The sequence below is a fragment of the Antechinus flavipes genome, chromosome 4, assembly GCF_016432865.1.
Source record: "Antechinus flavipes isolate AdamAnt ecotype Samford, QLD, Australia chromosome 4, AdamAnt_v2, whole genome shotgun sequence".
Taxonomy (NCBI): Eukaryota; Metazoa; Chordata; class Mammalia; order Dasyuromorphia; family Dasyuridae; genus Antechinus; species Antechinus flavipes.
The window spans coordinates 478,358,126-478,384,871 of NC_067401.1; the positions used below are offsets into that span (position 1 = coordinate 478,358,126).

Genomic DNA, 26,746 nt, shown 5'->3' on the forward strand with positions numbered 1-26,746 from the left:
CCCACTTACCTGATCTCTCTTTCTTTGTTTCTAATCCTGGCTTTCCTGTTCCCCAGCCCCTCATTGTGGAGATTCCCCTTTACTTCTGCTCCTTTTCCACTCAGATACCCATGAATCCAATGCTCTCAACCAAGCTCATCCCTTTTCCCCAAAACTTGTTTTTGTTGACTCCCTCATTTCACCTGTTATCCACCTTTCTATGGTCAAACCTGAAAGACTCTTCCATTTTCCTGTTCCTCACCTTTCATATCCACTAAGTTACCAAGTTTCGTTGATTCTATCTCTACACTATTCACATTGATTCTTCCCTTTCAATTCCCATGGCCACCACAGGAGCACAATGTTCCCCATCACTATTCAGAGCCTCTTAACAAGTCCCTCCCTTCCCTATCCATTCTTCACAGATCTCATCTTACTAATGCACAGGTTTGGGAAAAAGCAGAGTCCTCTGCTCAAAATTCTTCATTGGTTCCCTGTTACCATTTGGATCATTTAGACTTTTTCTGATATTTAAGGACTTCCACATTTGATAGCCTATCTTTCCAGTCTTGGAGTCTAGTTGTTTAGTCATTTTTTCAGTCACGTCCCATTCTCTGTGACCCCATTTGAAGTTTTCTTGGCCAAGATACTGGAGTGGTTGGCCATTTCCTTCTCTAATTCATTTTGCAGATGAGGAAACTAAGGCAAAAAGGACTAAGTGACTTGGTTAGGATGACACAAGTAAGAATCTGAGGCTAGATTTGAATTCAGGGCTCCACATCCAGCCCTTTATCTATTGCACCAACTAGCTGCTCCAAGCCAACAGGAAGCCCTGGGTTCAAATATTCCCTCTCACAATTTTTATCTGTGTGGTCCTGGAATTTCGTTCAACCTCAGTTTCCTTATCTGTAAAATGGAGCTATCAACACCACATTTATCACAGTGTTGTTAAAAGGCTCAGATAAAATAATGTACATAAAACATTTTGCAAATGTCAAAATGATATACAAATTTAGCTATTTTATTACTATTATTCCTTCTCCCAAAAGCAGCCTCACATAAACAGATCATGTTCTCCAAGCTCCAGCCAAACTGAACTCTGCATCTTGCAAACACCCACTGCTCTCCAACCTCTCTGCCTTTGTTCATACTGTTCCCTCTCCAAGTTACTTCAAAAACACTTATCGGTGTTCTCTCTTGTGTGAAAGGCATTGGGAGTACAAAGACAAAACTGAATCAGGCCCTGCCTTCAAAGACTTCCATTCTTCGGGGAATACAAAATTCACTAGGTAACTGCTAAGTGGAGACAATAGCGTACAATATAAATAAGAGAGGATAAGTGCTAATAGTTAAGGAGATTGGGCCAGGCTTCATGTAGGAGGTGGCACATAAACCAGGCTTTGAAGAAAGGCAAGGGAACTCAGCACCTCACTTTCCTTCCCTGTAAAATAAAGATCTTAAATTATAAACCTTAAAGAGCTCTTGCAAACTAATGCAATCTTGAAGATGATATATTTTTATATTATTAGAAGATATTTCTTGCAGATACATATATATTTTGTGTGTGTGTGTGTGTGCCCAAGTAGAGACAAAAATCAACATCCTGGGACCTAGTTCCCCGGGGCACCAAGACCACATTCAGGTCCCATCGGCAAATGGGATTCAGCACCACCGCCGCTGTCCACTCCCATTCCCAGCCACACACAAGCAGCCAGACTCTGCTCCTTCCTACATCAGCTTCTTCAAATTAAGGTAGATGCCGTCCTTAGCACCCAGGACGAGCTGAAGCCGTTTGATGGGCAGCCTCGAGGGCTCTGGAGAAAACTCAAAGTGAAGGAGGCAGAGGGCTGTGACGGCCTTCACTTCCATCATGGCAAACTGCTGCCCGATACAGTTCCTGCAGTCAGAGAGGGAGAGAAGTACAAAATGAGCTTCCTTAGTAGGATTGCTCCACCACTGGAGCCAGAAAAAGCCTAGGCTCCTAGAGCCTGACAGGAAAACAAGCAGGCTGTAAACTTAACAGACACCAAAAGCAGAATTTGAAGGCAGAATTTGAACTCAAACCTTCCTGAGGCTTTATGGCATCCCTCAAACAGAAGCAAAATTCTCTTTACCTCACCCTCAACTATACCCTGAGGTCAGAACATCTTTTCACCCCTCAAACTCCCTCTCTTCCAAGGCTCCTAGGAAGCCATCCTTACTCAGAGACCCACCCCAAGTAGCATGTGTTGGAGGAGTAGGATGGGCTGAGAATGAGGCAGATTTCCCTCAGGTCTGGCCTGGTAGAGTACACAGGTGGATATATTTGAGGGGCTCCAGTTGAATCCTTGATGTGGCTTTCCCCACCCCAATCAAATGCTGGAGACTGCACCTACCTGGGTCCAGCTGAGAAGGGCATGAATGCATAAGGGTGACGAGTAGAGGAATTCTCTGGAGAGAAGCGCTGGGGGTCAAACACCTGCAACAAGAGGAAGACCTGAAGTCAGACCCTCCTCTGACACTTGCTAGGTGGACGAACCGGACAAGGAGAGGCCCCTGACATCTCATATCACTTTGACAGGCTAAGACCCTGGGATTCTGCAGACAGAATGTATTCCAGACACAAGGTGAAGTTGGCGCAGAAGTTGGGGGATGCAGGGAATGCTTGGGGCATAATGGTAGTAGAGGTTGCTGGCTAGAACCCAGAATGTATTCATGTGAGTGATCTCACAGAAGCCTGGAGAGCCAATATGGTGCCAAGGAATAAGAAGGGGGTGATTAGAGGATGTCAGGCAGAAGCATCTGAACCTCACTGGGGGGAAAGTAGGAGCTCCCTAAAGATTTTTCAATAGAGGAGTGACCTGTTTGGGAATGATCTATCAAGAAGCAAGACTGTTCTTCCTTTCCCTTCCACCTCCAAAATAAAGGGAAATGAGGGCAGACCAAGCACATGACTAGAATGGTCATAAGCCAGGCAGATGGTCACAGTAGTCTGTCCAAGGCTGTGGAAATAGAGAAAGGGGGTGGATTCAAATGATGAAATCCACCCATCTGCCAGAGAGGTGGAATGAACAGATCCCTGGTAGATGATTAGATGGGGATGGAGATAAAGGGATGACTCAAAAATACCTTCAAGGTTAGGAACATGAAGAGAGGAAGTGAATGTGGAGATACAGGCAGAGGTAGTGAAGGTAGAAGTGAGAGCGGGTTAGTGGGAAAGGTAATGGGCTCTTTTCTAGCAGAAGGAGCCCCCAAACTCTCCCCACCCAAACCCCTCAGCCTGGCTTCCTGACCCTGTTTAAGGCAGGTCTCCCCCTACTTCCAATAGACATGTGCCTTCCCCACTTTGCTCCCCCTCCCTCCTGCGGATTCTCTCCTCTGGCCCATCTTGCTCTTCCTTGAGATGTGATGTTGGAGATACCTCGGGCTTGTCCCACACAGCTGGGTTCCTGTGGAGCGCATAAATGTGGAGAGAGATCAGGCTACCTGCAAGAGAGGGAGAGAGAGATTCCAGGAGAACACTCTTGTGATTTCATTGCTTTGGGAAATTCCTGGTGGGCTCAGCCTCTCCACTGATGCAGATAGGCCACTCACATCTAACAAAAGTCTTAGAGACCCTGAGAAGGTAAGTAATGGTCCAGAAGCCAGGTCTTCCTGACTCCAAACACAGCTCCCCCTCCAATGGGCTACACTGCTAACCTCCTTTAGACCCTACATGGGATAACTAAAACCCAAGAATGGAAGTGATTCTGGCAGTGTCTTGAGCTCTGTGGGGAATCAAACTAAAGTCTCCTGACTCCCAGGCAAGGGTTCTCCTCTGTCAGGCTGAAAAGATCAGAATGGAGAAAGATGATCTAGAGTCTTCTGTGAGGGAGGGAACTGGACCTCTTTGGACTCCTCAAGGCCCAATAAATCCCTCAAATTATTGGGAAAGTTGGGAGGAATGAGGAGGATATTGGGATGGCAGATCAAGTTTTCATGAAGAAGATGACTGGGACTTCATAAGACTCAGGAACAAGGAAGCTGTAGGGCCAGGATTTCAATGTCCCTGGATTTGGTGGCAATAAAACAAACAACCGAAGCACAAACAAATCCTGATGAACTTTGAGAAGTCAGTGGGCTGGCTTCAGACCAAGGACAGAGGAGGGGGACGTGATAGTAAGAGGGAGACTGCACCATTTTCTGGGGCTTGAGACAAGGACACATGGCCAACAAAAAACAATGTTGGTCGCATCCACAAGGCTACTAGTCAGGCCAGGCCTGGCATGGGAGTCACCTAAGACCTCATGGGAATCCCTAGAGCCTGGGAATCAGTAAGAGGCCCTGGGGGAAAGGGAGGAGGTGCTAGAACGCTAATGACTCCGTGTCTACAGTGCCAGGCTGAGAGCCAGGTCACACCTCCTGAGCCAGGCTGGGTAGGATACACCTGCCTGGCATCCACCCACCCCTCCGGGGCATCTTTAGCCTGGCAGTGATTTAAACACCAAGAAAGGAATGCAGGAGAGTCAGACAGTGGAGGCTGAGACTCCTTATTCTCATCCTCTTCTTCCCCAAAAAAGATTGTGAGAACCAACTTCAGAGTTTCTCTCCCACTGACATTCTGGATCCGCTCCTCAGTTCCATTTATATCCAATGTTCTTACCCTGGTTGCATGTCATGGATCCCCTACCATGGGCAGAATGGGGAAGCAGATGGACTCCTCAGAGTCATGGGGTTTTTAATTTTGTTTTTTTTTGGGGGGGGAGTTTGAAGGGTTCTTTTTAACTGGCAAGGCAATTGGGGTTAAATGACTCGATTAGGATGACATAGATAATAAGTCTTCAATGTCCAAGGCTGGATTTGAACTCAAATTTTGCTGACTTTAGAACTGGTTTTCTATCTACCACACCATCTAGCTGGCCCCCACCGAGGCATGTTTTTAAATGCATAAAATAACATACAAGAGATTACAAAGGAACCTAATTATATTGAAATATAGTTATTTAATTTTTAAAATTAAAAACAAATTCACAGACCTATGTTTCAAAACTCCCCAATGTAGGTGAAGGCAGTTATAACCTCTTAGATCTCACCAGCTTTCACAGCCAAGATGGCTCCCATACCCTCAGATCCTTGCTCCAAAATGTTGGGCTCTCTCTCCATCGGGTCCGATTGTGTGAGTTGATGTGTGAGGCTTATTTTAGAGCTATTCAGTCAATCAGAAAACATTTAGCTCTGTGTCTGGCACACAATGTCTGTCATTTTTCTTATTGCTGTTTGGATCTGGAGAGATGTGTCAATAATCTCTGGCAGGGAGAGCTCTGTGTCTATGGCCAAAATAAGGACTCAGAGAACTCATCATTGCTGGAAGCGGTTCCTGCTGCGACTGCTTATTGGTTTGCCTAAGTTACATAGACTTGTGGCTGGGATTTTAAATGGAAGGGATTTCTCTAAGCATGACACCTGGGGAAAGACCTGGCCAAACTTTCAAGAAATTCAGAGTAATCAGGACTTGTCCCAGATCTCCCATGCCCAGGCTCAACAGCCACCCTTACCTACCTTCAGGCAGCGACTTCCCATCCATGAAAGTAACAGGCTTGTTGAGCTGGCGGTATATCTGGGGCACTGGGGGATAAAGGCGGAAACTCTCCTTGATGCACAAAGTGAGGTAGGTCATTTTCCCTAGGTCTTCCCTGTATGAAAGAAGAGTCCCATCTGCAGTCAGCTTGGAGCAGGTGCAGCAGCCCCCCAGTTCTGCCATCTGGCTTCCCCAGACACCCCAGATTAGACCCACCTTCCAATTAGCTTGAGGAGACAAGGAGAGAGGTATGGAATCCCCCCCCCCATTTCCTCTAGTGATGGACCTATCCAAGTGTTCAGTCCTAAATCTGGATCTATCTGCTGGTCCTTCATATTTTCACTCAGTTTACCCCATCTACAAGGTCCTCCTTTTTCCTCTCTATTTCTTACTCTTTTCCCTTTATGATCCTGCACATGCATTACTTGGGATTGAGTCCTCCCTGAGCCCTCCTGCAAGTGTCATCTGAGCCCTTCCGGCACTCAGAGCCTGTGCTCCTTGGCTCAGCCTGTGATCTTATAAATAACCCCTGGGCACTTGCTCCTTATTTCCATCAGACTGAAAGCTTCCTGAATGTTTCCCTTCACTCCAGAGTTATCCTTAAAAGAGTTCAGGAAAGAAAGAGAAAAATTCATTGAACAGGGCCTTCATCAATTCAGCTGAACATTGATTGATTATCTATCATATACAGAATCCTCCACTAAGTTGCTGAGAGTACAGAGAAGGGAAGTGCTCCATGCCTTCTAGCAGGGAATAGGAGTGGAAAGAAAACTTGGTTTGGAATGGGTAGAAATTCTGACTTCATCCTTTTTAACTGTGTACCAGTTAGAGATGAGAAAAATGAATTGGGTAAGAAGTTTTCTCTCATTGGAGGTCTTCTACCAGTGATTAGATGGCCATTTGTCAGGGATGTTGCAGAATCTGATTACAGCTTGGACAAAATATCCCTGAATTCTACCCTAGATCTGAGAGTCTCAAATTCTCTGATTCTATGATCTTGGTCAGTAGCCTTGTAACCCAGAGTGCCCTGTCAATAAGGACACACTGGAGTCTTCCTCTTAGGCCTTCTTTAATGTGATGGAGGAGGTAAAGGTGAGACCCTGAATTTTCCAAGGCCTAGCCAGAAGAACACAAAAAACCTTGGCAAAAAAGGGTGGGCAATGTGGTGTTTCCGTGGTTCTATTTTCCAAGAACCAGTTCAGATCATCTCAAAGATGCTCTTTACCAGAATCTGGGCCAGCAGAGAAAGGACTTTTTCAGTTGTAGAAAAGCTACCCTTCTCCATAGGGCAGCCCTGTTATTCTGCCAATTACTAAGTCATAGAGAGCTGTAGTTTGTATAAGGGAAGGACCATCATTGTAGATGAAATCTTAGGACCTTAAAACTGTGTTGCTTAGGAGTACAAATCTTATCTCCTCTACTACACATGAATTAGAAGCAGAGACTCAGAAAATAAGAGGCAAGAATGAGAGCAGGAAATAGGAGACACCATCCTGTTTTGTTGTTGGGAAGTGCAAACACCAGGACATAAAAATGGAGAAAAACATTGAAACTAAATTATGAAAGGTAACATTTCTAAAGAGGAAGGAAAAGGGCTATATCTGAAGAGAATGATGAGGATATGCAGGCAGTTCCCAGCCCTTAGGTTTACAAAAGAAATGGAAGGAAGACAAAAGTAGAACCAGTTCTCTGGCACAATCCTGTAAAAATCGTGTGGAGGATTTTTTTTTAAAATAGTGTCAGTAAATTTCAGAATAATCCAGGATTTTGCAAAGGAATCTAAGAACAAAAGGAGGTGTTTTCTTTTAGTTTTATTGGAAGAAAAAAGAACGAGAAGGGCCAGGCTGTTGCTTTGGATAAATGGGATGATGATGATTCCCAATAGTCAGAAGTCATAGTTCTTTCCTCGTCTCTGTTTTCTTTGCCAGGAACAATGGCCTTTGCCCTGGCAAGAAATGATAAGAAAGTAGCTAATAGGATTAAAGTCCTCTGACAACAACAACCACCTAAGTCATTGTCAGTGATCTTTGAAAGGTCAGGGAAAACTGGGGAAGTACTGAAAAGATAGGCAAATGTCTGAACTTTTTTTTTAAGGAGTGGAGGGAGAAAGAGGACAGGTTCTATAAACATTAAGCCATGTACTTCTCCTCTACATCAATCTTTAGGAAGATGTTTGTGGTTGGCAAACATCTAGAAAAGGAAGCAGCGATCCCAGTACAGGTGGTCATACTAGGCTCACATCGCTTGTTTTTTGGACAGAATTACTAAACTAAGTGGTTAAAGGGAACACTCTGGATACAATTTACTTAGTTTTCAGCCAAGCTTTTGATAATATTATCTCTTGTTAGTCTGGTGGAGAAAATAGAAAGAGGTAGACTAGACACTAATGCAATTAGATTGATTCAGAAATGGTTGGATGGCAGGACTCAAAAAAGTAGATGTCTAGTATGGGAAGAGGTTCCCAGTTGGAATGGTACAGGGGATTGGCTGTAGTAATGATTTAGATGAAGGCACAGATGGTGTGTTCACCAACTTTAAAGATGGCACACAGTTGAAAGGGAGAGCTAACACTAGAGATAATAGGATCCAAAGGGATTTTGATAGGCCAGGGCATTGGACTGAATATAGTAAGGTGAAATTTGAGGACAAAAATAAAATCCCACTTTGGTTTTAAAAAATCTGTAAATGTAAGATGGGGCAGATAGAGTTAACAAATTGTGTGAAAAAGATCTGGGGGATTTAATGGGCTACAAGCTCAATGTGTGTCATCAGTGTGATTCAGGAGCTCAAATAACTAGTGTGATCTTGGGTTAGAGTAAGAGAGGACAATATAAAACTAAAAAGTGGAGTGTTTAGGTCACTGGACTTGGAGTCAATAAGATCCAAGTTCAAATTCGGCCTCAGATGTTTTCTATATGTAGGATCCTGAAACATCACTTAACCTCTCTGTATCTCAGTTTCCTTATAAGCAAAATGCAGGTTATAATCATAGAATTGATCTCACATGGATGTTATGAGTCCATAATGATATATTATATACAAAATATTTTGCAAACTTTAAAGCACTAGAGATGCTAGCATAGCTTCCAGCATATTATGTTAATTTCTAGGTGCTGTGATTTAAGTAGGACATGGATAAAATGGAGAGTGTCTATAGGACGCAAACTAGAATGAGAAAGGACTCTGAGCTCCCATCACATGGGGAGCAGTCAAAGGAACTGGAGAAATTGTTCAAACTGGAGAAGAAAAGATTCAGAAAGAACCTGTTTTCAAGTATTCAAAGGGCTACCCTGTGCAGAAGGGATGAGATTTGTCCTGCTCGTCCTTCAAAAGTCAGAATGAGAAGGAGGAAGAAAAGTAGCAAAAACTTCTGGGCATCAGGAAGAACTCTGTAACAACAGGTTGTGCCAAAATAAAGTGAGCTGTTCCCAGGGCTATTGGGTTCCCCCTGAACTGGAGTTCTCCAAGCAGAGACACAATCTCTTGGTTGGGTATGTTAAGGTAAAGGTTCTTTTCATGCACAATTTGGGATTGTTGTTGGAATCATTTCCAAATCTTAAATTCTATGATTCTGGGAAGAGCATGATTTCATAGTCAAGGAAAGGTTCAGAGATTAGGAATATTTGAAAAACAGTGATGCCTTGGATCTAGAAACTGAGATAAACCCAAATAGACGCGATGGTTCCCCAGAAAGATGAAGTCCCACTGCAGGAGACCTCAGGCTCAAATAAGGAATTGGCCCAAAGCTTCTCATATGGTCAGGAGAGCTATATGAAGATCTAGGAGAAGGACTTGTCCCATGAGAGTAGACTCATAGAGGATGATGAGCTCCCCCAAACTCTGCCAATGGTTCAGATCAGGGGCTACTATGCCCTTAGAATCAACAATAGGAATGGAATCATTGGATTGGAGATTTAGTTCTCCAAGATTCCTTAGAGACCAACTAAATTCAATCCCCTGATTTTGTGGAGGAGGAAAATGAGACTCAAAAAAGGGAAAAGGTTAGATCTGGCCACAACATTACTAAGTGGCAGAGTATGAGGGAGCAGATCAACCCTTGATAGAGTCCCTGCAGCTCCTGGAACATTTCTCAGTGAGTATTGAGTCAACGCAGGCCCGGGGCTCACCATTGGATGGTGTCACGATTTCCTAAGATCTCCTGGACCTCCTCCCTGCATCGCTGCTGGTGCTCTGGGTGGAGGGATATGCAGTACAGGAACCAGGAGATGGCAGAACTAGTTGTGTCATGACCCTCAAACATGAATGTGTCCACCTCAGCCCGTAAGTCTGCATCTGACAACTTAGTCTTGTTCTCATCCTTTAGGAAGGAATGGAAGTGACAAAAAATGGATGGATGACACAACAGGAAGGATTTAAAGTAGACTTTAGAGAAAGCTTCCCCTCAATAAGAACTTCTACATAGTAGGAAATAAGAGGGAGGTTATCTGTCCCTCCCTGGCTCCCCCAGGAAGTCCTGGGTAAGCAGTCTCTTTCCCCCACTGGTCTCCCTTTTTATGTGATGAAGAGCAAATGCACAAGAACAGCAGCAGAATTAGGAGAGAGACAGACACTAATCAGAACAAGGACAGTGGAACAAGACTTTCAAGATCCACATTGGCTTTCCTGAATCAAATTCCATAGAAACCCCCAGACTCACTCCAACTCCAAGAAGAATGTCCAGGAAATCCAGGCGTTTCTTCCTTTGAATCTTTTTCTGCTCCTCTTCCTCCTTCAGAGCAGCTTTTCTGATCTTAATCACCATGTCTGTGCAAGGACATCAGAGTATTAATACTGGAAAAGGTGAAAGAAATCATATATTCAAGCACCCAACTTGCAAAGGAGAAATGAAATCCACGCTAGAGGAAGTGGTTGTGACAAGGTCATGGGATCAAATGGAATGGATAGAATAGTCAGATCTGGACAGCCTCTCACACTGTCCAAGGCTCTTTCCTTTCTTTCTTCTTTCCCTTCCCTTCTCTTTCTTCTGTCCACATTAGGCACATCAGGCTACCTGCAGGTGTTCTGCCCTAGGAATGTAAATTTTGATCACTGAAACCTTGCAAGGTATCTTTTACCAGCCAGATTTCTTTTTTAAGAGCCATGCCTTCAGCCCAAATCACTCTGGCTGTCATTAATCAGTCAACTTAAAAGGAGGAGGAAAATTAGAAGGAGGGAAAAAAAGGAAGGAGGGACAGAAGAAGGAAGGGAGGGAGAAAGGAAGGGAGAGAAAAAGGAAGGGAGGAAGAAAAGAAGGAAGAGAAGGAGGAAGGGAGGGAGAGAGAGAGAAAAGGAAGGATAAAAGAAGGGCAGCTCCAGGATGGAGACATACCAGTGTAGTCATGAGCCACCTTGCAGGCCTGAAGGAACTTTCGGCCATGAAATGTGAGCCAATAGTAGAACAAGTCATTGTGATAGTGGAAGGTTGCCAATCGCTGTTGCATCAACAAGGTGAGCTGCCCGATGGCCTGAAAGTATCTGATGTCACTGCAGAGGCCAAGGAGAGGAAGAATTGAAGCAACGGGTGAGGGAGGAGGGAAGAAGGATGGTCTGTGCTGATATTTTGAGTAGTCATTCCCCTCCCCCACCCTAGACATAGACACCTTGAAAAGACTGAGCCCTGTCTTGAGGAGTCACTCAAAGTCCCAATCCAGGCTTCAGTGATGTTTCCCTATGGGATTTGTGTCTCGTCCTCCAACCAGGGACTGCCCAGATAGAGTTGAGTTGTGTCCTCCTCTTAAACCAGGGGTTGCCCAGGGTAGGGTTGTATCTCTCCTCAAATCAGGGGCTCCCCAGGGCAGGGCTGTGTCTTCCCTCATACTAGGAGTTCCCCAGTGCAGGGCTCTGTTTCTCTTCAGATCAGGGATTCCCCAGGGCAGGGCTGTGATTCCCCTCAGACCAGGGATTCTCCAGGATAGGGTTGTGTCTCCCTTCAGACCAGGGGCTTGCTCCCTTGGGCCAGACAAAGGTAGCTCCCCCAGCATACTCAGGGCCCTTTCTCTAACCTCTGTGTCTGGGTCTTGCTGCTCCTTCCAAAGATGCATTTAGTAAGACTGTCCAGAGTCATGTGACCCACATCTGGGAAGATGTTCACACACTTGTCAGTCTGAATCTTCTTGTCCCATTTGTTCTGAGAAAGACAGGAGATCAGAGACCCCTTTTAGGCCTAAGCCCCATAGACTTACGGGGCTTGTTCCCAGGGCTCACTTCTCTTCTGGAACCCCTTCTCCAGCTGTCCAGTTTCCTTCTCTGATCTATTCCAAAGGACAACTTAATCTCCCCCTCCAAGCTAGCCCAGCCTTAGTTTTATCTCCAGGGGGAGGGTCAGGGATCGGAGCCAGGTCTCAAGTGACTTCTCACCAGCATAGCTTTGGTGGACTCAGCAAACAGGTCCACATAGGGCTTCAGGACCTCTGAGTGAAATGCAGGGGTGAGCAGTTTCCGGTGCTGAAACCACTTGGGACCGTCCAAAACCAATAGTCCCTTCCCTGGGATTAGAAAGAAAAAGACATGAGAGAGCAGCACTTTCTCACTGGGAAGTCACAGTATTCCCTGCACATGGCAACTCAGAGGGACAAGGAGCCCTTTTCTCTTTTTGGGAGCGCATAGTCAGTTGTCAGTACAATGGAAATCGAAGGGGTTTTCTGAAAACATGGAATAAAACCTCATTGGAGAAGTTTAACCTACTTAATAAAACACAAAGCGAATGAAAGAATGGCAAGTTGGGAGATGACCTTGAGCCATAGAACACAGAATATTCAAATTTGAAGAGACCAGAATATAAAAAAGAGAATTCTAAAGCTTAGAACACAGCACTATACGGATAAAAGAACAAAAATCCTTATATTTTCCCCACAGAGACTGCTCCAAGTCTCCATACTCAAAGGGGATACGTTCTCCTGGGACAGGTGAAAAGTATCAATCAATCAATTAATCAAGGAGGCTGAGAATTCCAAGAGATGGAGGTGAACACAAAAAGTCTTCCAGGCAAGGGGACCAGCTGATGCAAAGACACAGAGACACAGTCAGGCTTCAGCATTCACAGTTAACTTTAATGACTTCAAGCAACTTGGTTCTCATTTTTGTGTTGGTGACCACACATATCCCCAACTATGCACGGTAGAGAAAAAATGAGAGGTGTGACGCGAGCTGGGGGAGCAGTTAGTTTCCTCCTGGACACTGTTTACCCTGTCATCATGGAACAAAGGGCTCGTCAGGCATTCATTTCATATTTTCATTGTTTGCCTTTAAAACTCGTGTTTTATATCGCAATCCAAAACATTGTGCCCTAAGTTCAACTAGACAAAGTCAATGAAGTGGAACATTGAGCAAATGAAGGTTAGATAATGTCTGCCCTTCTGTGGGCCTTGAATCTGGTGTTAAAGAATTTGTTATATCTGCAAAAAGCAGGAAAATAAAAGTGTCCGTGAATCTGCTCCAAAAAATGCATATTATTAGAATTCAAGTTTTATTATAGAGAGCAGAATGCAGGAAAGCAAATTTTCAGCAAACTCTAGTGAAAGACCACAGCTGATATTTACAAAGATACCTAGCCCCTTATTCCCACATGGTCAAGGTAGCAACATTTATGTTTTTTTTTACTTTGTGTTATTTTCTAGGAAGCTTCCCCCTGCTAAGTTAAAGATTGCCTGTAGAATGGCAGGTACAGAGGAATGCTGGAAGAAATTTAGCAAGAATGCTTGTATAAAAAGAAGACTAGAAAGCTTCCTCTCTGTCTCTGTTTTTGTCTCTATCTCTGTCTTTGTCTGTCTGTCTCTGTCTGTCTTCTGTCTGTCTGTCTCTCTCTGTCTCTCTCTCTCTGTCTCTCTCTCTCTCTCTCTCTCTCCCTCTCTCTCTTCCTCTGCTTCTCTCTCTCTCTCCTTCTCACTCTCTCTCCTCCTCCTCCTTCTCCTTCTCTCTCTCTCTCTCTCTCTCTTTCTCTCTCTCTCTCTCTCTCTCTCTCTCTCTCTCTCTCTCTCACACACACACACACACACACACACACACAGGGTCTTCCTACACCACTAGAAATTATACTTAATACATACCTTGTTCATGTTGTTCTCTGCATTCCCAAGAATGTAAGCTCCACATAGCAGAGACTGCTTCATATTTGTCCTTGTATCTTTATAGTAAATGCTTCACAAGTAATTGCTAGTTTAATGTTATATCCATATCTATATATCTATCTATATGTATAGATATAGTTTAGAAACTAAAACTGGACAACTGAGGCAATCACAAATTCAATCCAATTCAACAAGTATTGGTTGAATGCTAATTGAAAATAATAGGATACTTTGCTGCATGTTAATCCAGCAAAAGAGATGGGAGTAGTCAAAGAGTGAGCAGAAGAAAGAGGAAAGAGAATTTTCATGGATAGAAAGGTAAAAAAGACTATCCAGAAGCTGGGAATAAATACAAATTTATAATACATATTATAATAAAATAAATATGAAAGCTACAGAGAAATCTAGAAGGAGAAGGATGGGGAAAAAGGCCATGGATATAATATTTAAGAAGAGATCATTGATAATCTCAGGAAAAGTAAATTCAATGGAGTGAAAAGGTCAGAAGTCATTTCAAGGTATTAACAGATGAGTAAAGATAGTGACTGTGGCTATGAAAAGGAAGAGAGATAGAGGATGATCCCAGGAAGGGACACATAGAGTATCACAGATAGGAACAGAGATGACATACAGAGCAAGGGAGGGGAGGGCCCCAGGATATCCTGCAGCCTGATATGCTCTTTTGACAGATTATACTGATATTTCATAGTTATTATTCTTCAAGAGGTCAGACAGGGTGTTCTCTTCGCAGCCAGCCCATAAAGACCAGAGGACATTGTTATTCCTCTATTAGAAAAGAGAAAAAAGACCAGAGATGGTGAGAGTTTTGCCTAAGATCTCATGGTAATGTGGGGACAGAAACAGGAATAGGACCCAATTTTCCTGAGTTCCCATTTAAGGCTCAATCTTAGGAAGATGGATGTGAGGTTTATTTCCTCAGGTACCCTAAGAGCTTCTGGAATGAAAGGCCCCAGTCTTTGCCAGGTCCGGCCAGGATTTGGCACCGGCCTAGGACTGGGGGTGAGATGAGGACTGAAAGACTGATGGCAAGAGAGAGAAAGAAGGGATTGAATACTCCTGTTTCTTTCCCCGGGTCCAGGTACCCCAGATCTGCACTTACTTCTGCTGTCTCTAACTTAGCCAAATTGTATGAAAGAAGTAAGGGAGGCAGAGGAATCCCACTCACCAATCCATGGTAAAAAGAAACCATATACATCGAAGGCCTTGGGATCTGTAGAGGAGGAAAAAAGGTGTAGTTAGAGAAGCTTCTCCCAAATGTCAACTCTGAGAAGCCAAAGCAGGATCAGGCTGGCAGAGAATAGAACCGATTCTGCCATTAACCTGGAGATACAAACAAAGCATCTCAAGGATGAAGGATTTCCAGGGACTGTTGAATTCAACACCAGCTAAGAAGCTCCTTTCCCAGCATCCATAACAAATGGTATTAGGGAGATTTTTCTTTATTATTGTACTGTACCTTTAAAGTTTAATCTTAAAGATTAAGATTAGATGTAAACACTTGAGGTCAAAGGCTGTTCTTACCTTTCTTTGCCTCCCCAGCCCTTAGCGCCAGGCTGGGATACAGTAAATATTTGATAAACAAATGCTTGTTGACTTGTGCTGAGTTGAGCCTCCTCAGAAGCCAATGAGAGATACAGTTGTTGAAGTAGTTGCTCTCTGATAGAATTCTGAGCCGTTTGTTGCTGAGTTTTGATGGTAACAAGTTTTTGAAATTTAGTGTAAATGAAAAACACAATCAATTTCAGTGATTGGAACAACTTTTAGATTAATAATTGGGAAAATATGAAAGCCAGGGCTGTTGTAGTATTATGGGACAAATATAATGAATTTGACTATAGCCTAATCCAGAACACAAATATAATAAGAGGCAGGGACAGAGGAAAAAAAAGATGATAGAGGGAAAGCGTGTAGGGGGAGAGAATGAACAGGTTTCAGAACCTTATCAGCTATAGGCTGAAATGTTACCCAGTAAGGTATTAGTCAAGTACAGTTTCAACTGAATTTATAAATTGAAATAATTTTTCAATACAGAAATTACATTCATCAAAGAACTTTTATGAACAGCTCCTAAGACAGAAAGAACACATTAAATTTTATATTCTAGAATTGTGAATTACCTTGAGCATATGGGGCATATGGGTTTTCTCCTTGGCAGATTTCTATAAGTGTGTATCCATTCTTAGCAGTAAATATTTATCATTTTTTTTATTAAAGTGTATGATCCAGATTTGATTTTGTGTGGATTGTGATATATTTATTTGCTTTATTACATGAGTATCTTTAACACTATCGCCACTATTTTTTGCTTTATTACTAAGCTAATAGTTCTGTTAAGGATCTGAAAGTGTTATTTTGAATGACTGATTGTTCAAATCAAAACGTACTGGTAGGAGCTAAACAGCTTGAATGGTAGATAGAAAGAGTGAATTTGTTCCTTAATAGAATTACTTCTAGGAATCTGGGAGAATTTTGGTGTAACAACAAAGTAATGGAATATATCCAGGAAGATAGGCAGTACAATAACCTGCTTAGAGAATGAGAATAGGCCCCATGCCTATGTGAGAGACATGAGAAGCTACATTGTAGGTAGATCAGCCTATGCACCTGCCATATTGACATCAAGATGAAAGCTGCCTTTGTGCAATTTCTTCCCCCACTCTATCCCCATGTCTATCTTAGGCAACAATCAGATTAAGGATGATCCCTCTTCTAAATAAGAGCCTTTCAAATTCTTGAAGAAAATTATAATGTCACCTCTAAGTCTTCTCTTCTCCAATCTAAACATTTCTAATGAATGTTATTGTTCTTCAGTTATTTTTCAGTCTTGTCTGATTCTTTGTGGGGGGTTTTTGCACAAAGATACTGGAGAGGCTTTCTATTTCTTTCTCCAGCTCATTTTTATAGATTAGGAAACTGAAGCAAAGAGGGTGAAGATACTTGCGGAGACTCACACAGATAATAAATATCTGAGACCAGATTTGAACTCAAGAAGATGAGTATGTGTCACCTGTCTGCTGCCTTCACTGAACAGGATCATGGATTTAGAGCTAGGAGACTTTGGGAACTGTTCCAAACACATATTTTATAGTTTGAGGGAAATGACATATGCAAGGTTACACAGGCAATACCAGAGGCAAAACTTGAAGTCGGTTCCTCTGACTCTTAATTCAGTGCTTTTTCCACTGTGTCATCCTATGTCATAAACTCACAGTCCATTAATCTAGTCACTCTCCTTTGAACAGTCTCCATCTTATCAATGTCCTTTCCAAACAGGAATCCCCAAGAATTGAACACAAGTTGTCTTTGGAGCAGAGAAAAAGGAAACTATCACTTCTTAGTCCTGGAGGCTTTACTTTCCACTGTAGACTTAAATTATACTACCATGATTGTGTGATTCAGTCCAGTGCCCATGAGCAGCACTCAAGTCAAAGTGGAGAAGATGTCTGGGAAGGGCAGCTCAAAGTTAGGATTTAGCAAAGGCAATGGCAGAAGGTGAGGACCTTAAGAACATAGAACAATGAGAAGTCAAACTGGTTAAGCATAGGAACAATGATCCAAAGGGAGAGAAGTTAAGAACAGAGCATGTTTAGTAGACTGTGAGAGAAGAGAAGGTGAGCGACTAGAGGTCCCAATCAGGTTAGGAGAACTGAGACAAAATTAGAGATGGAAGAATGAAATCTGGTCAGGAAGAAGAATTTCAGAGTTAGTCAACAGACACAAGCAGTCATTTGATGTGTCCCATGTACCAAACACTGTGCTAAGACTGTATAGAGGTAAAACACTTTTGAGTGATGGCTGGATCAAGAAAATGATCATCTCTGTGTGGGACTCAGAAGAATGGGCTACAAATTTAGGGATGCTGTCACAAAGTAATCAAGTAATCAGTAAGTAATCGATTAGTCTAGCATAACCTGTTCTTGACAAGACCATGTTGGCTCTTTGTGGTCACTGCTTTCTTTTCCAGGTGTTCACCTACCACCTCTTTGATAGTACATCCTATAATCTTGACAAGTATTGAGGTCAAGTTCACTGGCTTATAACTTGCAGGTTCTAACTTATGCTTTTAACAACTGGGATCTTTCCCCTTCTCCTCATCCATTGTACTTCTTCCATTTTCCACAATCTCAAAAACATTACCAGTGGTTTAATGTTCTTATGTACCAGTTTTTTTTAGTGCCCTGTCAAGGAATTTGTCTTGATGAATGATTTGAGCTTCATAAAAGCAGCTAAGCACTGTATCTCCCTACTTATCTTGATCTTCAATTCTTTATTTGCCATTGTTTTTCTTGACTCTTTCTGGTCCACAGAGCCTTTTTTTTTTTTTTTTTGCCAAAGAAAACATAAGCCTTAATGACAATCATCATCTTTGCTATCTCACTCAAGGCTTTTAGTTCAGGCCTCTGTCCATCCCCATGCTTAGGGTTCCTCTCTATTGCACCCTCCCATTCCCCTTCTCTATTCATTCTTTCCCATATTTACCCTTCTGGTTTCTTCTTAGATATAGATCCCATTGGGAAGTCTTAAGTTCTCTCACCTCCTCGACTGAACACAGCCTTGGCGTAGTCAGGGTCATAGATGTTCAGAAAACCAATAAAACTTCCCATCCACAGCTGGTGTGCACAAGGGTAAATGTTAGCCCATGACAGAACCTTGTCCAATTCTCCTTCCTTCTTGATCTGCAGTTGAGGAAAGGAATATAAATCACAGAAACCACATTACTGAGGGTCAGGAGAGGAGAAAAACAAATTCCAACAAGGTAGAGAATTCCACATATATTATGACAGATGGCATATCTTTCAGTCCCCATCAGTGAACAAGCTATCTGTCACAACAAAAAAAGAAATCTGAGGGAAAGATTAGATGAAGGAAGAAGTTCAGGGAGAAGTGGATTTGTAAGGGAAAGATGTGAAAAGATATGGAAAGAAAGAGATAAGAAACGATGGAAAAGAAAGTAAGAGAGATTAAGAATAAGAAAGAAATGAGGGAAGGAGTAATCACAGAATCTGAGTTGCAAATGATGTCATCAACCACTGATATAGTCCATATCCTAAAAAAAAAAAAATCCTAAAACATACTGCCAAATGGCCACTTGGTTTTTTAGTGAGGGTAAGCCCACTGCCTCATAATGTAACCCTTCTACATTTGGGTAGCTTTAATGTGAGGAATTTTTTCTTATGTTAAAACTAAATTTTTCTCTTTAAACCTCTTCCTATCCCTCCTGGTTCTTCCTGGTGGGGCCAGACACACAGTCTTCCACATGACAGCTTTTCAATTACACATTAGCTATTGATAGCTATCCTCCTGTACCTTTTCTTTCCAGTTAGGCTGAATATCCCTACTCCTTTTCTCAAGGTAGGGATATAAGATCTTTCACTCATCTAATTGGTCTTCTTTGATCACTTACCAGCTTATCAACATCCTTTCTAGAAGGCATATTGAACACAGTATTCCAAATCTAGTCTGACCAGAACATGATACAGTGAAACTATCTCCCTTATTTCTAAGACCACTTTCTTTCTTAATGTAGCTGAGAACCACATTATATTTTTGGTTTCCATATCACCTTGCTGTCTTATATCAAGCTTTGTAGTCCACTAAAACTCTCAGATCTTTTTCAGACAAACTGATAACTGGTCAACCCCTAATCCCTATAATCTTATACTTGTGGTATTAAATTTTTGGTACCAATAAATGACTGTCCATCATTCTTATTGCATTTCTTCAGTTAGTCCAATGTTAATCTTTGTTTTTGGTCTTTTAGGGCCTGGAATCTGTCATCCAGCATGTTATCTAATCCTTTCTAGCTTTGTATCATTGATATGTTTGAAAAGGATATAATTTATACTTTATCCAAGTCATTCGTATAAATGTTAGACAGCTAACATTTGTGCTCCCTGAACACAGAGAGATGGGATACTCCACTGGAAATCGACAAAAAGTTTCTATAGCTCCATTAATGATTAGTTAAAATATGTCCATTTAAGCAGTTCTGAATCCACATATTGTGCAATTTATATCTCCCCCCTCTTTTTTATAAAAATAGTATGAAGTTTAACATATATTGGATTGTTGCTTGCCATCTCAGGGAGAATGGGGTGAAGGGAGGGAGAAAAAAATTTTGAACACAAGGTTTTGCAAGGGTGTTGAAAACTATCAATGCATATATTTTGAAAATAAAAAAGAAACCTGAAAAAAATAAAGATAAACAATAGCATGAAATGCTTAATTAAATCCTATGCTAAAATCTAGGAAATTAGACCTACAGTAATTTAATAATGTGTTCATTAGTTTAATGATCTCTTCAAAAAAAAGAAATAAAATTATTCTGGCATGATCTTTTCTAAAGACTAGGTTGATTTTCTATGAACATCACTTCCTTTTTTCAGCCTCACTATAATGCCGTCTTTATAATGATATGTTGTAGAATTTTGCTAGAAATCAAAGTCAAGCTCACTAAACTACAGTTTAAATTTTTCATTCTCTTCCCTTTTTTGAAGATGAGCACATTTAACCTTTTCCCAATACCCCTCATGTTCTCCACTTAGATTTAACTGACAGTGATTTAGAAATCATACCCATCAATTTTTTTATCAGTACCTGGAATATTCACTTCAGTAACTTGACTTGAATTCAATTTACAAGAAAAAAGATGAAAAAATAAAAGATGTATAAGAAGTGGTGGGGAGGATGAGATGAGAGAATAAAGAAAGGGAACAGATAGAAAACAGAGAATGAAAACAGAAAAATGTCAGGGAGCATTATAGGAAAAATGAGGTAGAGAGAAAGAGATGAGACAATCAGGAAAGGGAGAAAAGATGGAGAGAGGAAGAATTTTAGAGGAAAAATAAATGAGAGAAGCAAAAGAGAGGATGAAATGGACAGGAACAGATTGAAAGAAACATATAAGGAGGAAGGAAAAGAATCAAGGACAGAATTCTAACAATACAAAGAAACAATTTCAGTGAGGAAGAAAAAGAGTTATTAAAAGAGAATAAGATAGATGTAGAAGTAACTTATTAAAGTTACATTTAAAAATTAAGGTAAACTTGTATCAAGATCACACAAGATTTAGAACAGCTTCCACATTAAAATTCCCCCACTTTATGGAATATGATATTCCAAAGGGTAAAGGATTTAGGATTATATTTAAGAGTGACTTATGCAGAAAAACTAAGTATTATTCTTGGCGGGGGTGGGGGTGGGGGTGGGTATGTAAATTTCATGAAATAAGAGACTTCCAAGAATTCCTAATGAAAAGACCAGAGCTGAATAGAAAATTCAACATTTGAACAGAAGATTCAAGGGAAGCATAAACAGGTAAAAATGAAAGTAAAATCATAAAAGACTCCATGGAGTTAAACTGTTTACATTTCTATATGGGAAGATAATATGTGTAACTCCTAAGAATTTTATCATTATTATGGGAGTTAGAGGGCATCTCCATAGATCAGGCAATTATATTGAGATGATCTTCAAGAAAAGAATGTAGTCATAAGAAAGAGTGATGCACAGAAAGAAGAGGAGAGAGATAGAATGGGGGGGAAAGTTCTTACATAAACGAGGCACAACATTGGTGGTCTGGCCATGTTATTTGAATGCCAAATATACATTAATCTAAATAACTATTTTACAAAGAATTTGCACAAGACAAATGCTCACACAGAGATCAGAAAAAGCAACATAAGGAAACTCACACTTAAATATTGATTGTGAGACATGAGAAGTACATTGATTGATTGAATTTGATTGTGAGACATGAGAAGTACACTGTCATAATCTTCCTGACTCTAGTCACAGCACTCTCTCCACATGTCACCTAGCTGCCTCGCCAAATAATAGTTAGTTGTCAAGGTATGTGAAGTGCTTTCCAAATATTATTTCATTTTAAGCTCATAATAACCTTGGGAGGTAAGTACTATTATTATCAACCCTATCCCCAAGGAAACTGGGATAAATAGAAGTTTTTCCCAGAATCACAGAGCTAATAGGTAGAATTTGAATTTAGGTTTTCTTGATTCTTAGTATAGAACTCTATCCACTGCACCACTAAACTGTTTAGCATTATTATCCCAATATTATCATTGTGGTTTTTATTGTTTTATCTTCTTTTTCCAACAAGGTTCAGATAGAAAGCCTATTGCTTGATGAAAAAAATAACAAATAATTTTTTGTCATTGATAAGGGCACATGAAGAGGTAAAATCATCCCTTATTGAGTCACTGTTTTAATTTCTGTCTTGCTACCATTTGGTTAAATGTGTTTCTTTGTTGTTTGCCACATGGCCATTGTAGAACTGGCATTTGGTGGGGAAAGGATCAGGTCTTGTATATAGAACCTGGAGTCCTCCTTCCTCATTAATAATGACACTGATCAGAAGTTGGATTAAATCTGATCATATTCTGTAGACTAACAATAAATATATTTCTAGAGGTACCCTGTTACTCTGAGGAGAGAGAGTAACCTCCATCCCCACCGCCTGCTTTCCTTCCTGGTAAGAATGAGTGGGAGGAAAAGACATTAAAGATGTCTGTTCTGAACCCTTGGAGCCACACAATGATACTCTCCATGCTATAGGAAAGGAGAGAGCCCTAACCATACATAGACCTCACTAGAGATAAAGTCCTTTCGTGAGGTCTGATTACCCTGGCATTGTAATACCTATTAACAACATTGCTCTTAATGTTTTTTTTTTTTAATGACTATTATATCAAGGAGATTGCAGGTTATATAGAAAATGTCTGATAATAGATTAGTTTCAATTTGCTTTAGTGTTTGAGTTCTTCAGATTACTTTTACGTCTGTGTGGGAATTTGTCTCTTGTATGTCAATGCAGAATAGTAAACCATATTATGTGTAATTCTATCCACAAGGTCATGTTTTGTTAGGCTTAAATATGTTTTGGATTTTTCTTCTTAACTACTCAGGGATGCATTACCTAGTCTGTCTATTCCCTTGTGTAATCTACATTGATATTTAAATATGTATTCCTTATACTAGTTTCTTAAAGCAGTGATATGTTTCAGAATTGCCACCATAAACTCCTATTTCTATCAACGGCCATAACTTAGCCATTTGTTTAGCACTTCTTTGTCGCCATGACAGAGGATGAATTGAGATGGACGTCACCCATGGGGTTTTTTTGACTCTACTCGAATCTCAGCCACTTCACAAGCTCTAGAGGCAAATCCCCTTCAGTTACACTTAGCATGTGGTTTGAACATGTTTGAGTCTTGACTTTATGCAATAGTTATGTCTGCTTATTGCAAAGGTATTGGGGAAGAGGGGGAAGTTAGACCTGTTTATCATAGGCTTAAAGAATGTCTAGGGCAACTAGGTACCACAGTGGAGAGCATGCCAGGCCTGTTAGCTGGGTGATTGTCTCAATTTCTTTGTGTATAAAGTGAGTTGAAGAAGGAAATGGCAAACTGCTTCAATGTCTTTTCCAAAAAAATGGATCACAAAGAGTCAGATACAACTGAACAAGACTATCAATCAATACACTCTATCCTTTAGAGTAAGGAAAGAGAAAGTATTAGCAAATGTGAGGCAGAGGAATCAGAAAATGCTTCATTGAGAAGGGAACTTCTGAGCTGGGACTGGGAGAAAGAAATGAAAAAGGAAAATGAGGAAGTTCTTCCCAAGCAGGAGAGATGGCTTCTGCAAATACTTGGAAATGGGAGAAAAGGTTTTAAATCAGGTAATGGCTAGAGGTTGAGTGTGGCAATAACAAAGAGTACAAAAAAGGGAGTAGTATGAAATAAGGCTGGGAAGGTAATTGGGAGCCAACTGGGGATTAGTGCCCCCTTAAGTGCCAACCTAAGTCATTACTTTGTCAATGGGAAGCATTCACAGTTTGGAGGCAAAATAGCAAAATGATTAGAGTTGTACCTTAAATAGCTGATTCTAGATGTTGTGTGAGGGATGGATTAAAACATGTGAAAACTTCAATTAGTCTGTCAGGGGCATCAAAATAAGGGTGAACCCATAAAATCTTATTAGGCAACTAAGAAGAAGGGGGGAAGAATTAGAGGAAGAAGAAGAATTAGAATGAAGAAGAAAAAGAAAAAAGAAGGAAGAAGAAGGAAAAGAAGAAGAAGAAGAAAGAGGAGGAGGAGGAGGAGGAGGAGGAAGAGGAAGAGGAAGAGGAAGGAGGAGGAGGAGGAGGAAGAGGAAGAGGGAGGAGAAGGAGGAGGAGGAAGGAGGAGGAGGAGGAAGAAGAGAAGGAGGAAGAGGAAGGAGGAGAAGGAGGAGGAGGAGGAAGAAGAAGAAGAGAAGAAGAAGAAGAAGAAGAAGAAGAAGAAGAAGAAGAAGAAGAAGAAGAAGAAGAAGAAAGAGGAAGAGTCTGGGATGAATCTTGGTATATGTTTCTGTAAAGGGATACTGATTCAGCAAAGGAAACTAGTTCATCAATTTGAGTAGGAGTAAATGCAATTATTCTTTTATAGGAACTGTATCAGGATTGGTTAAAGAGATTCATAAAGTCATGTCCATATCCTAAGTTTATATAGGAGCAAGATGGTCCAAATTCTAGCATTCAAGGCTTATGCATGGAGGAGAGGAGAGTGATCCTGACAAACTTCTAAGGGGAAGAAAAGAAGAGCTCATGTCTCCTATTTCCTTTTCTGACCAGAGAATAATCTTATGAACAGCAAAAGGTTAGAAGATCTGAACTTCTTATTTGGAACAGCTGGAACAGCTAATAGCTTTGTCCAGAGCAGACAAATGAGATACTTCGAGGAAGAGAATTTTGCAACTCTCTAAGGAGTCCAGCAGAAAGCTGGCCTTTCTCTTGCCTAAGGGGGTCATCATGAGAGCTCAAGAAAGGGTCAGGAAAGCCTGACAAAAAGGCCACAAAACTGTGGGAACAGGATGGACAGATGCATATCTCAAAGCCATCAGAATGGAGATGACAGCTAAACCCATGGGAGCTAATGGGATCACCAAGGGAGAAAATGTACAGAGAGCAAAGGAGAAAGCTCAGGACAGAAACTTGGGAAGATCTCTATGAGAAAGCAAACAGGACTTGAACACTGATGCAATAAAGAGGGCTTAGAAAAAACAGAGAGGAAAAGAACAGTGGAAGAGATGACCAAATATCCAGATGATGGTGGGGCTTGTCAGAATCAAGGAGATAAGGACTGAAAAAAGGCCATCAGATTCCTGACACAGAAAATCCTAAACTCCATTTCTCAGCCACAAAACAAATAATCCTCTCCCTTCTCCTCATCCTCTCCCTGTCCCCACATCTCCTTTCCTTCTTATCTCCACAATCTTCTCTCTTCCCCCCTTACTTTCTCCTCTTTCTTTCTCTTTCCCTTCTGTACTCCCCCACCTCTTTTTCTTTCCTTCTTAGATTTTATTTTCTCTGCAGTCTTCTCCCTATTTTCTTTTTCCTTGCTACTCCCTCTTCTTCTCTCTCATTGTATTATTGCTAGACTCTTTCTTTTCCTTTGTCCTCCCCTTCTTTCCCTTCAACCTGAGCTATAGCTTTAGCTCCAGCTTATCCAAAGGGCCAATGTGTGGGGTCACGTCTTCCCACTCTTTTGCTTTTCTCTCTTCCCAAGGGCAGAACTGGGAAAAATTGGGAGTGGGGACAAGTGATTGTTGCAGAGAAGTAGATTCCATCTGGACATTAGGAGATGTCCTAACAGTGAGAGCTGGGCTAACAGGGAAAGGATTACAGTAACTCATTTTCTGCCTTCATGTATCACCCCCTCCTCTTATCTTTCTTCTTCCTTTCCTCTCTCCTTTCCTTTTTCTCTCTAAGTATACCTTTCTTCCATTTCTTAATACCCATCCCTCTTGCCTTTGCCCCTGAACTAGAGCCTGGACCTACCTCCATGGCATGCCCAAAGAGCCAGTGGGTGGGTGGCCCAGGAAAGCTCTTCAGGGCTTGGAAGAGCTTCTGTCTTCTAGTCAGGAGCCGGGTCAGTTGCAGCAAGCCCAGGGTCAGGATCAGGGAAACTGCCCATAGCCACAGCGTGGGGAGGCTCACAGGGAGCCATGAGGAGAGCCACAAAAGCATGACGAGCTCTGTTCTGGACACAGGCACTGCCCTCTCACTGCCAGCCTTCTTCTCTTATGCCCCAGCTGACCAGCTCCAGGACTCTATCCCTTGGCCACACCCGGGAAACAGGATTATCTCCAACTGGATCCCAGCACTAGCTCACAATACGGACTGTGGGGAGGAAAGAATCTGAGAGGGAACTTTGTTCTTTTTGATGAACTGCCCAGAAATCCAGAACTGCCTCCAAAAGAAATATGCCCCAAAGAAAGAAGCCAATAAACCCCAAGAGAACACAACCATCTGTTCTCTCGACTTTTGCTCCAGTTTCTGAGGAAGAGCTGGTAAATTTCCAAGATTGATTTCTCCACTTCCGCATGGATGCCAGCCCCTTTTCAGCTCTTACGAGACTCAGTCATTTCTTCTTTTTTGTCTTCCTATCTTTTATCTAACTAGTAACCTTTTGTGGCTAGACACATTTCTCCTCTCTCTTTTTAGAATTTTATTTCTTTAATTTTTTTATTTTCCCCAGTTACATATAAAACAATTTTTATATTTGTTTTTATAACTTTCAGTTTCAGATTCTTTCCCTTCCTCTTTATCTCTTTTTTAAACTTTATTTTTTTCTGATTTAAATTTTCTTTTACATCATGACTTTTATGGAAATGTTTTACATAACTTCACATGTGGCTTCCAGGGGAAGGACCCTCACTTACTATACATGATAATTTAACAACAGAATAAGGTCATCCCCTGAGAGCAACTTAGACAGAAACCAGGACTAGAGCAGAGTTGCTCGGGCATTGTGCTAAGAAGCTCAGATTCCACCCTTCCTAGTAAAGCATATGATGTATATTTGATGATCAATCCCTGAGAAAAAAGGGGGAAGGGAAGGCAGGGAAGAGTGAGGGCACACAAAAAATAGTGGTATAATGGATATCCTTGCCCTATTCTTGTGTTTTGGTCAGAATTCCTAGGCTGAAACTGGTTATAGAAAAGTGAAATATATTTGAGGGACAACTAGATTATTTGCATCCAGAACTCACTGCAGTGTTGATTACTTATCCCTGGTTGGACATATTGAGCATAGTGTACGATTAATTATAACAAACACAAAGGCAAAGACAAAAATCTCCAGAA

The 26,746-nt window shown here is 41.4% G+C and overlaps 1 protein-coding gene across 1 annotated transcript; it reads right to left on the reverse strand.

Moving 5' to 3' along the window:
• Positions 1 to 979: 979 nt before the first annotated feature.
• On the reverse strand, positions 980 to 25,852 carry LOC127563365 (cytochrome P450 4B1-like). The gene is made up of 12 exons (XM_051999777.1): positions 25,439 to 25,852; positions 18,137 to 18,278; positions 14,768 to 14,812; positions 11,873 to 12,000; positions 11,518 to 11,642; positions 10,845 to 10,999; positions 10,173 to 10,279; positions 9,643 to 9,833; positions 5,493 to 5,630; positions 3,380 to 3,440; positions 2,355 to 2,437; positions 980 to 1,876 (listed from the first exon to the last, which is right to left on the reverse strand). Exons 1-12 carry the CDS (start codon positions 25,625 to 25,627, stop codon positions 1,708 to 1,710), a joined length of 1,533 nt encoding a protein of 510 aa, XP_051855737.1. The 5' UTR covers positions 25,628 to 25,852; the 3' UTR covers positions 980 to 1,707.
• Between the last annotated feature and the right edge of the window lie 894 nt (positions 25,853 to 26,746).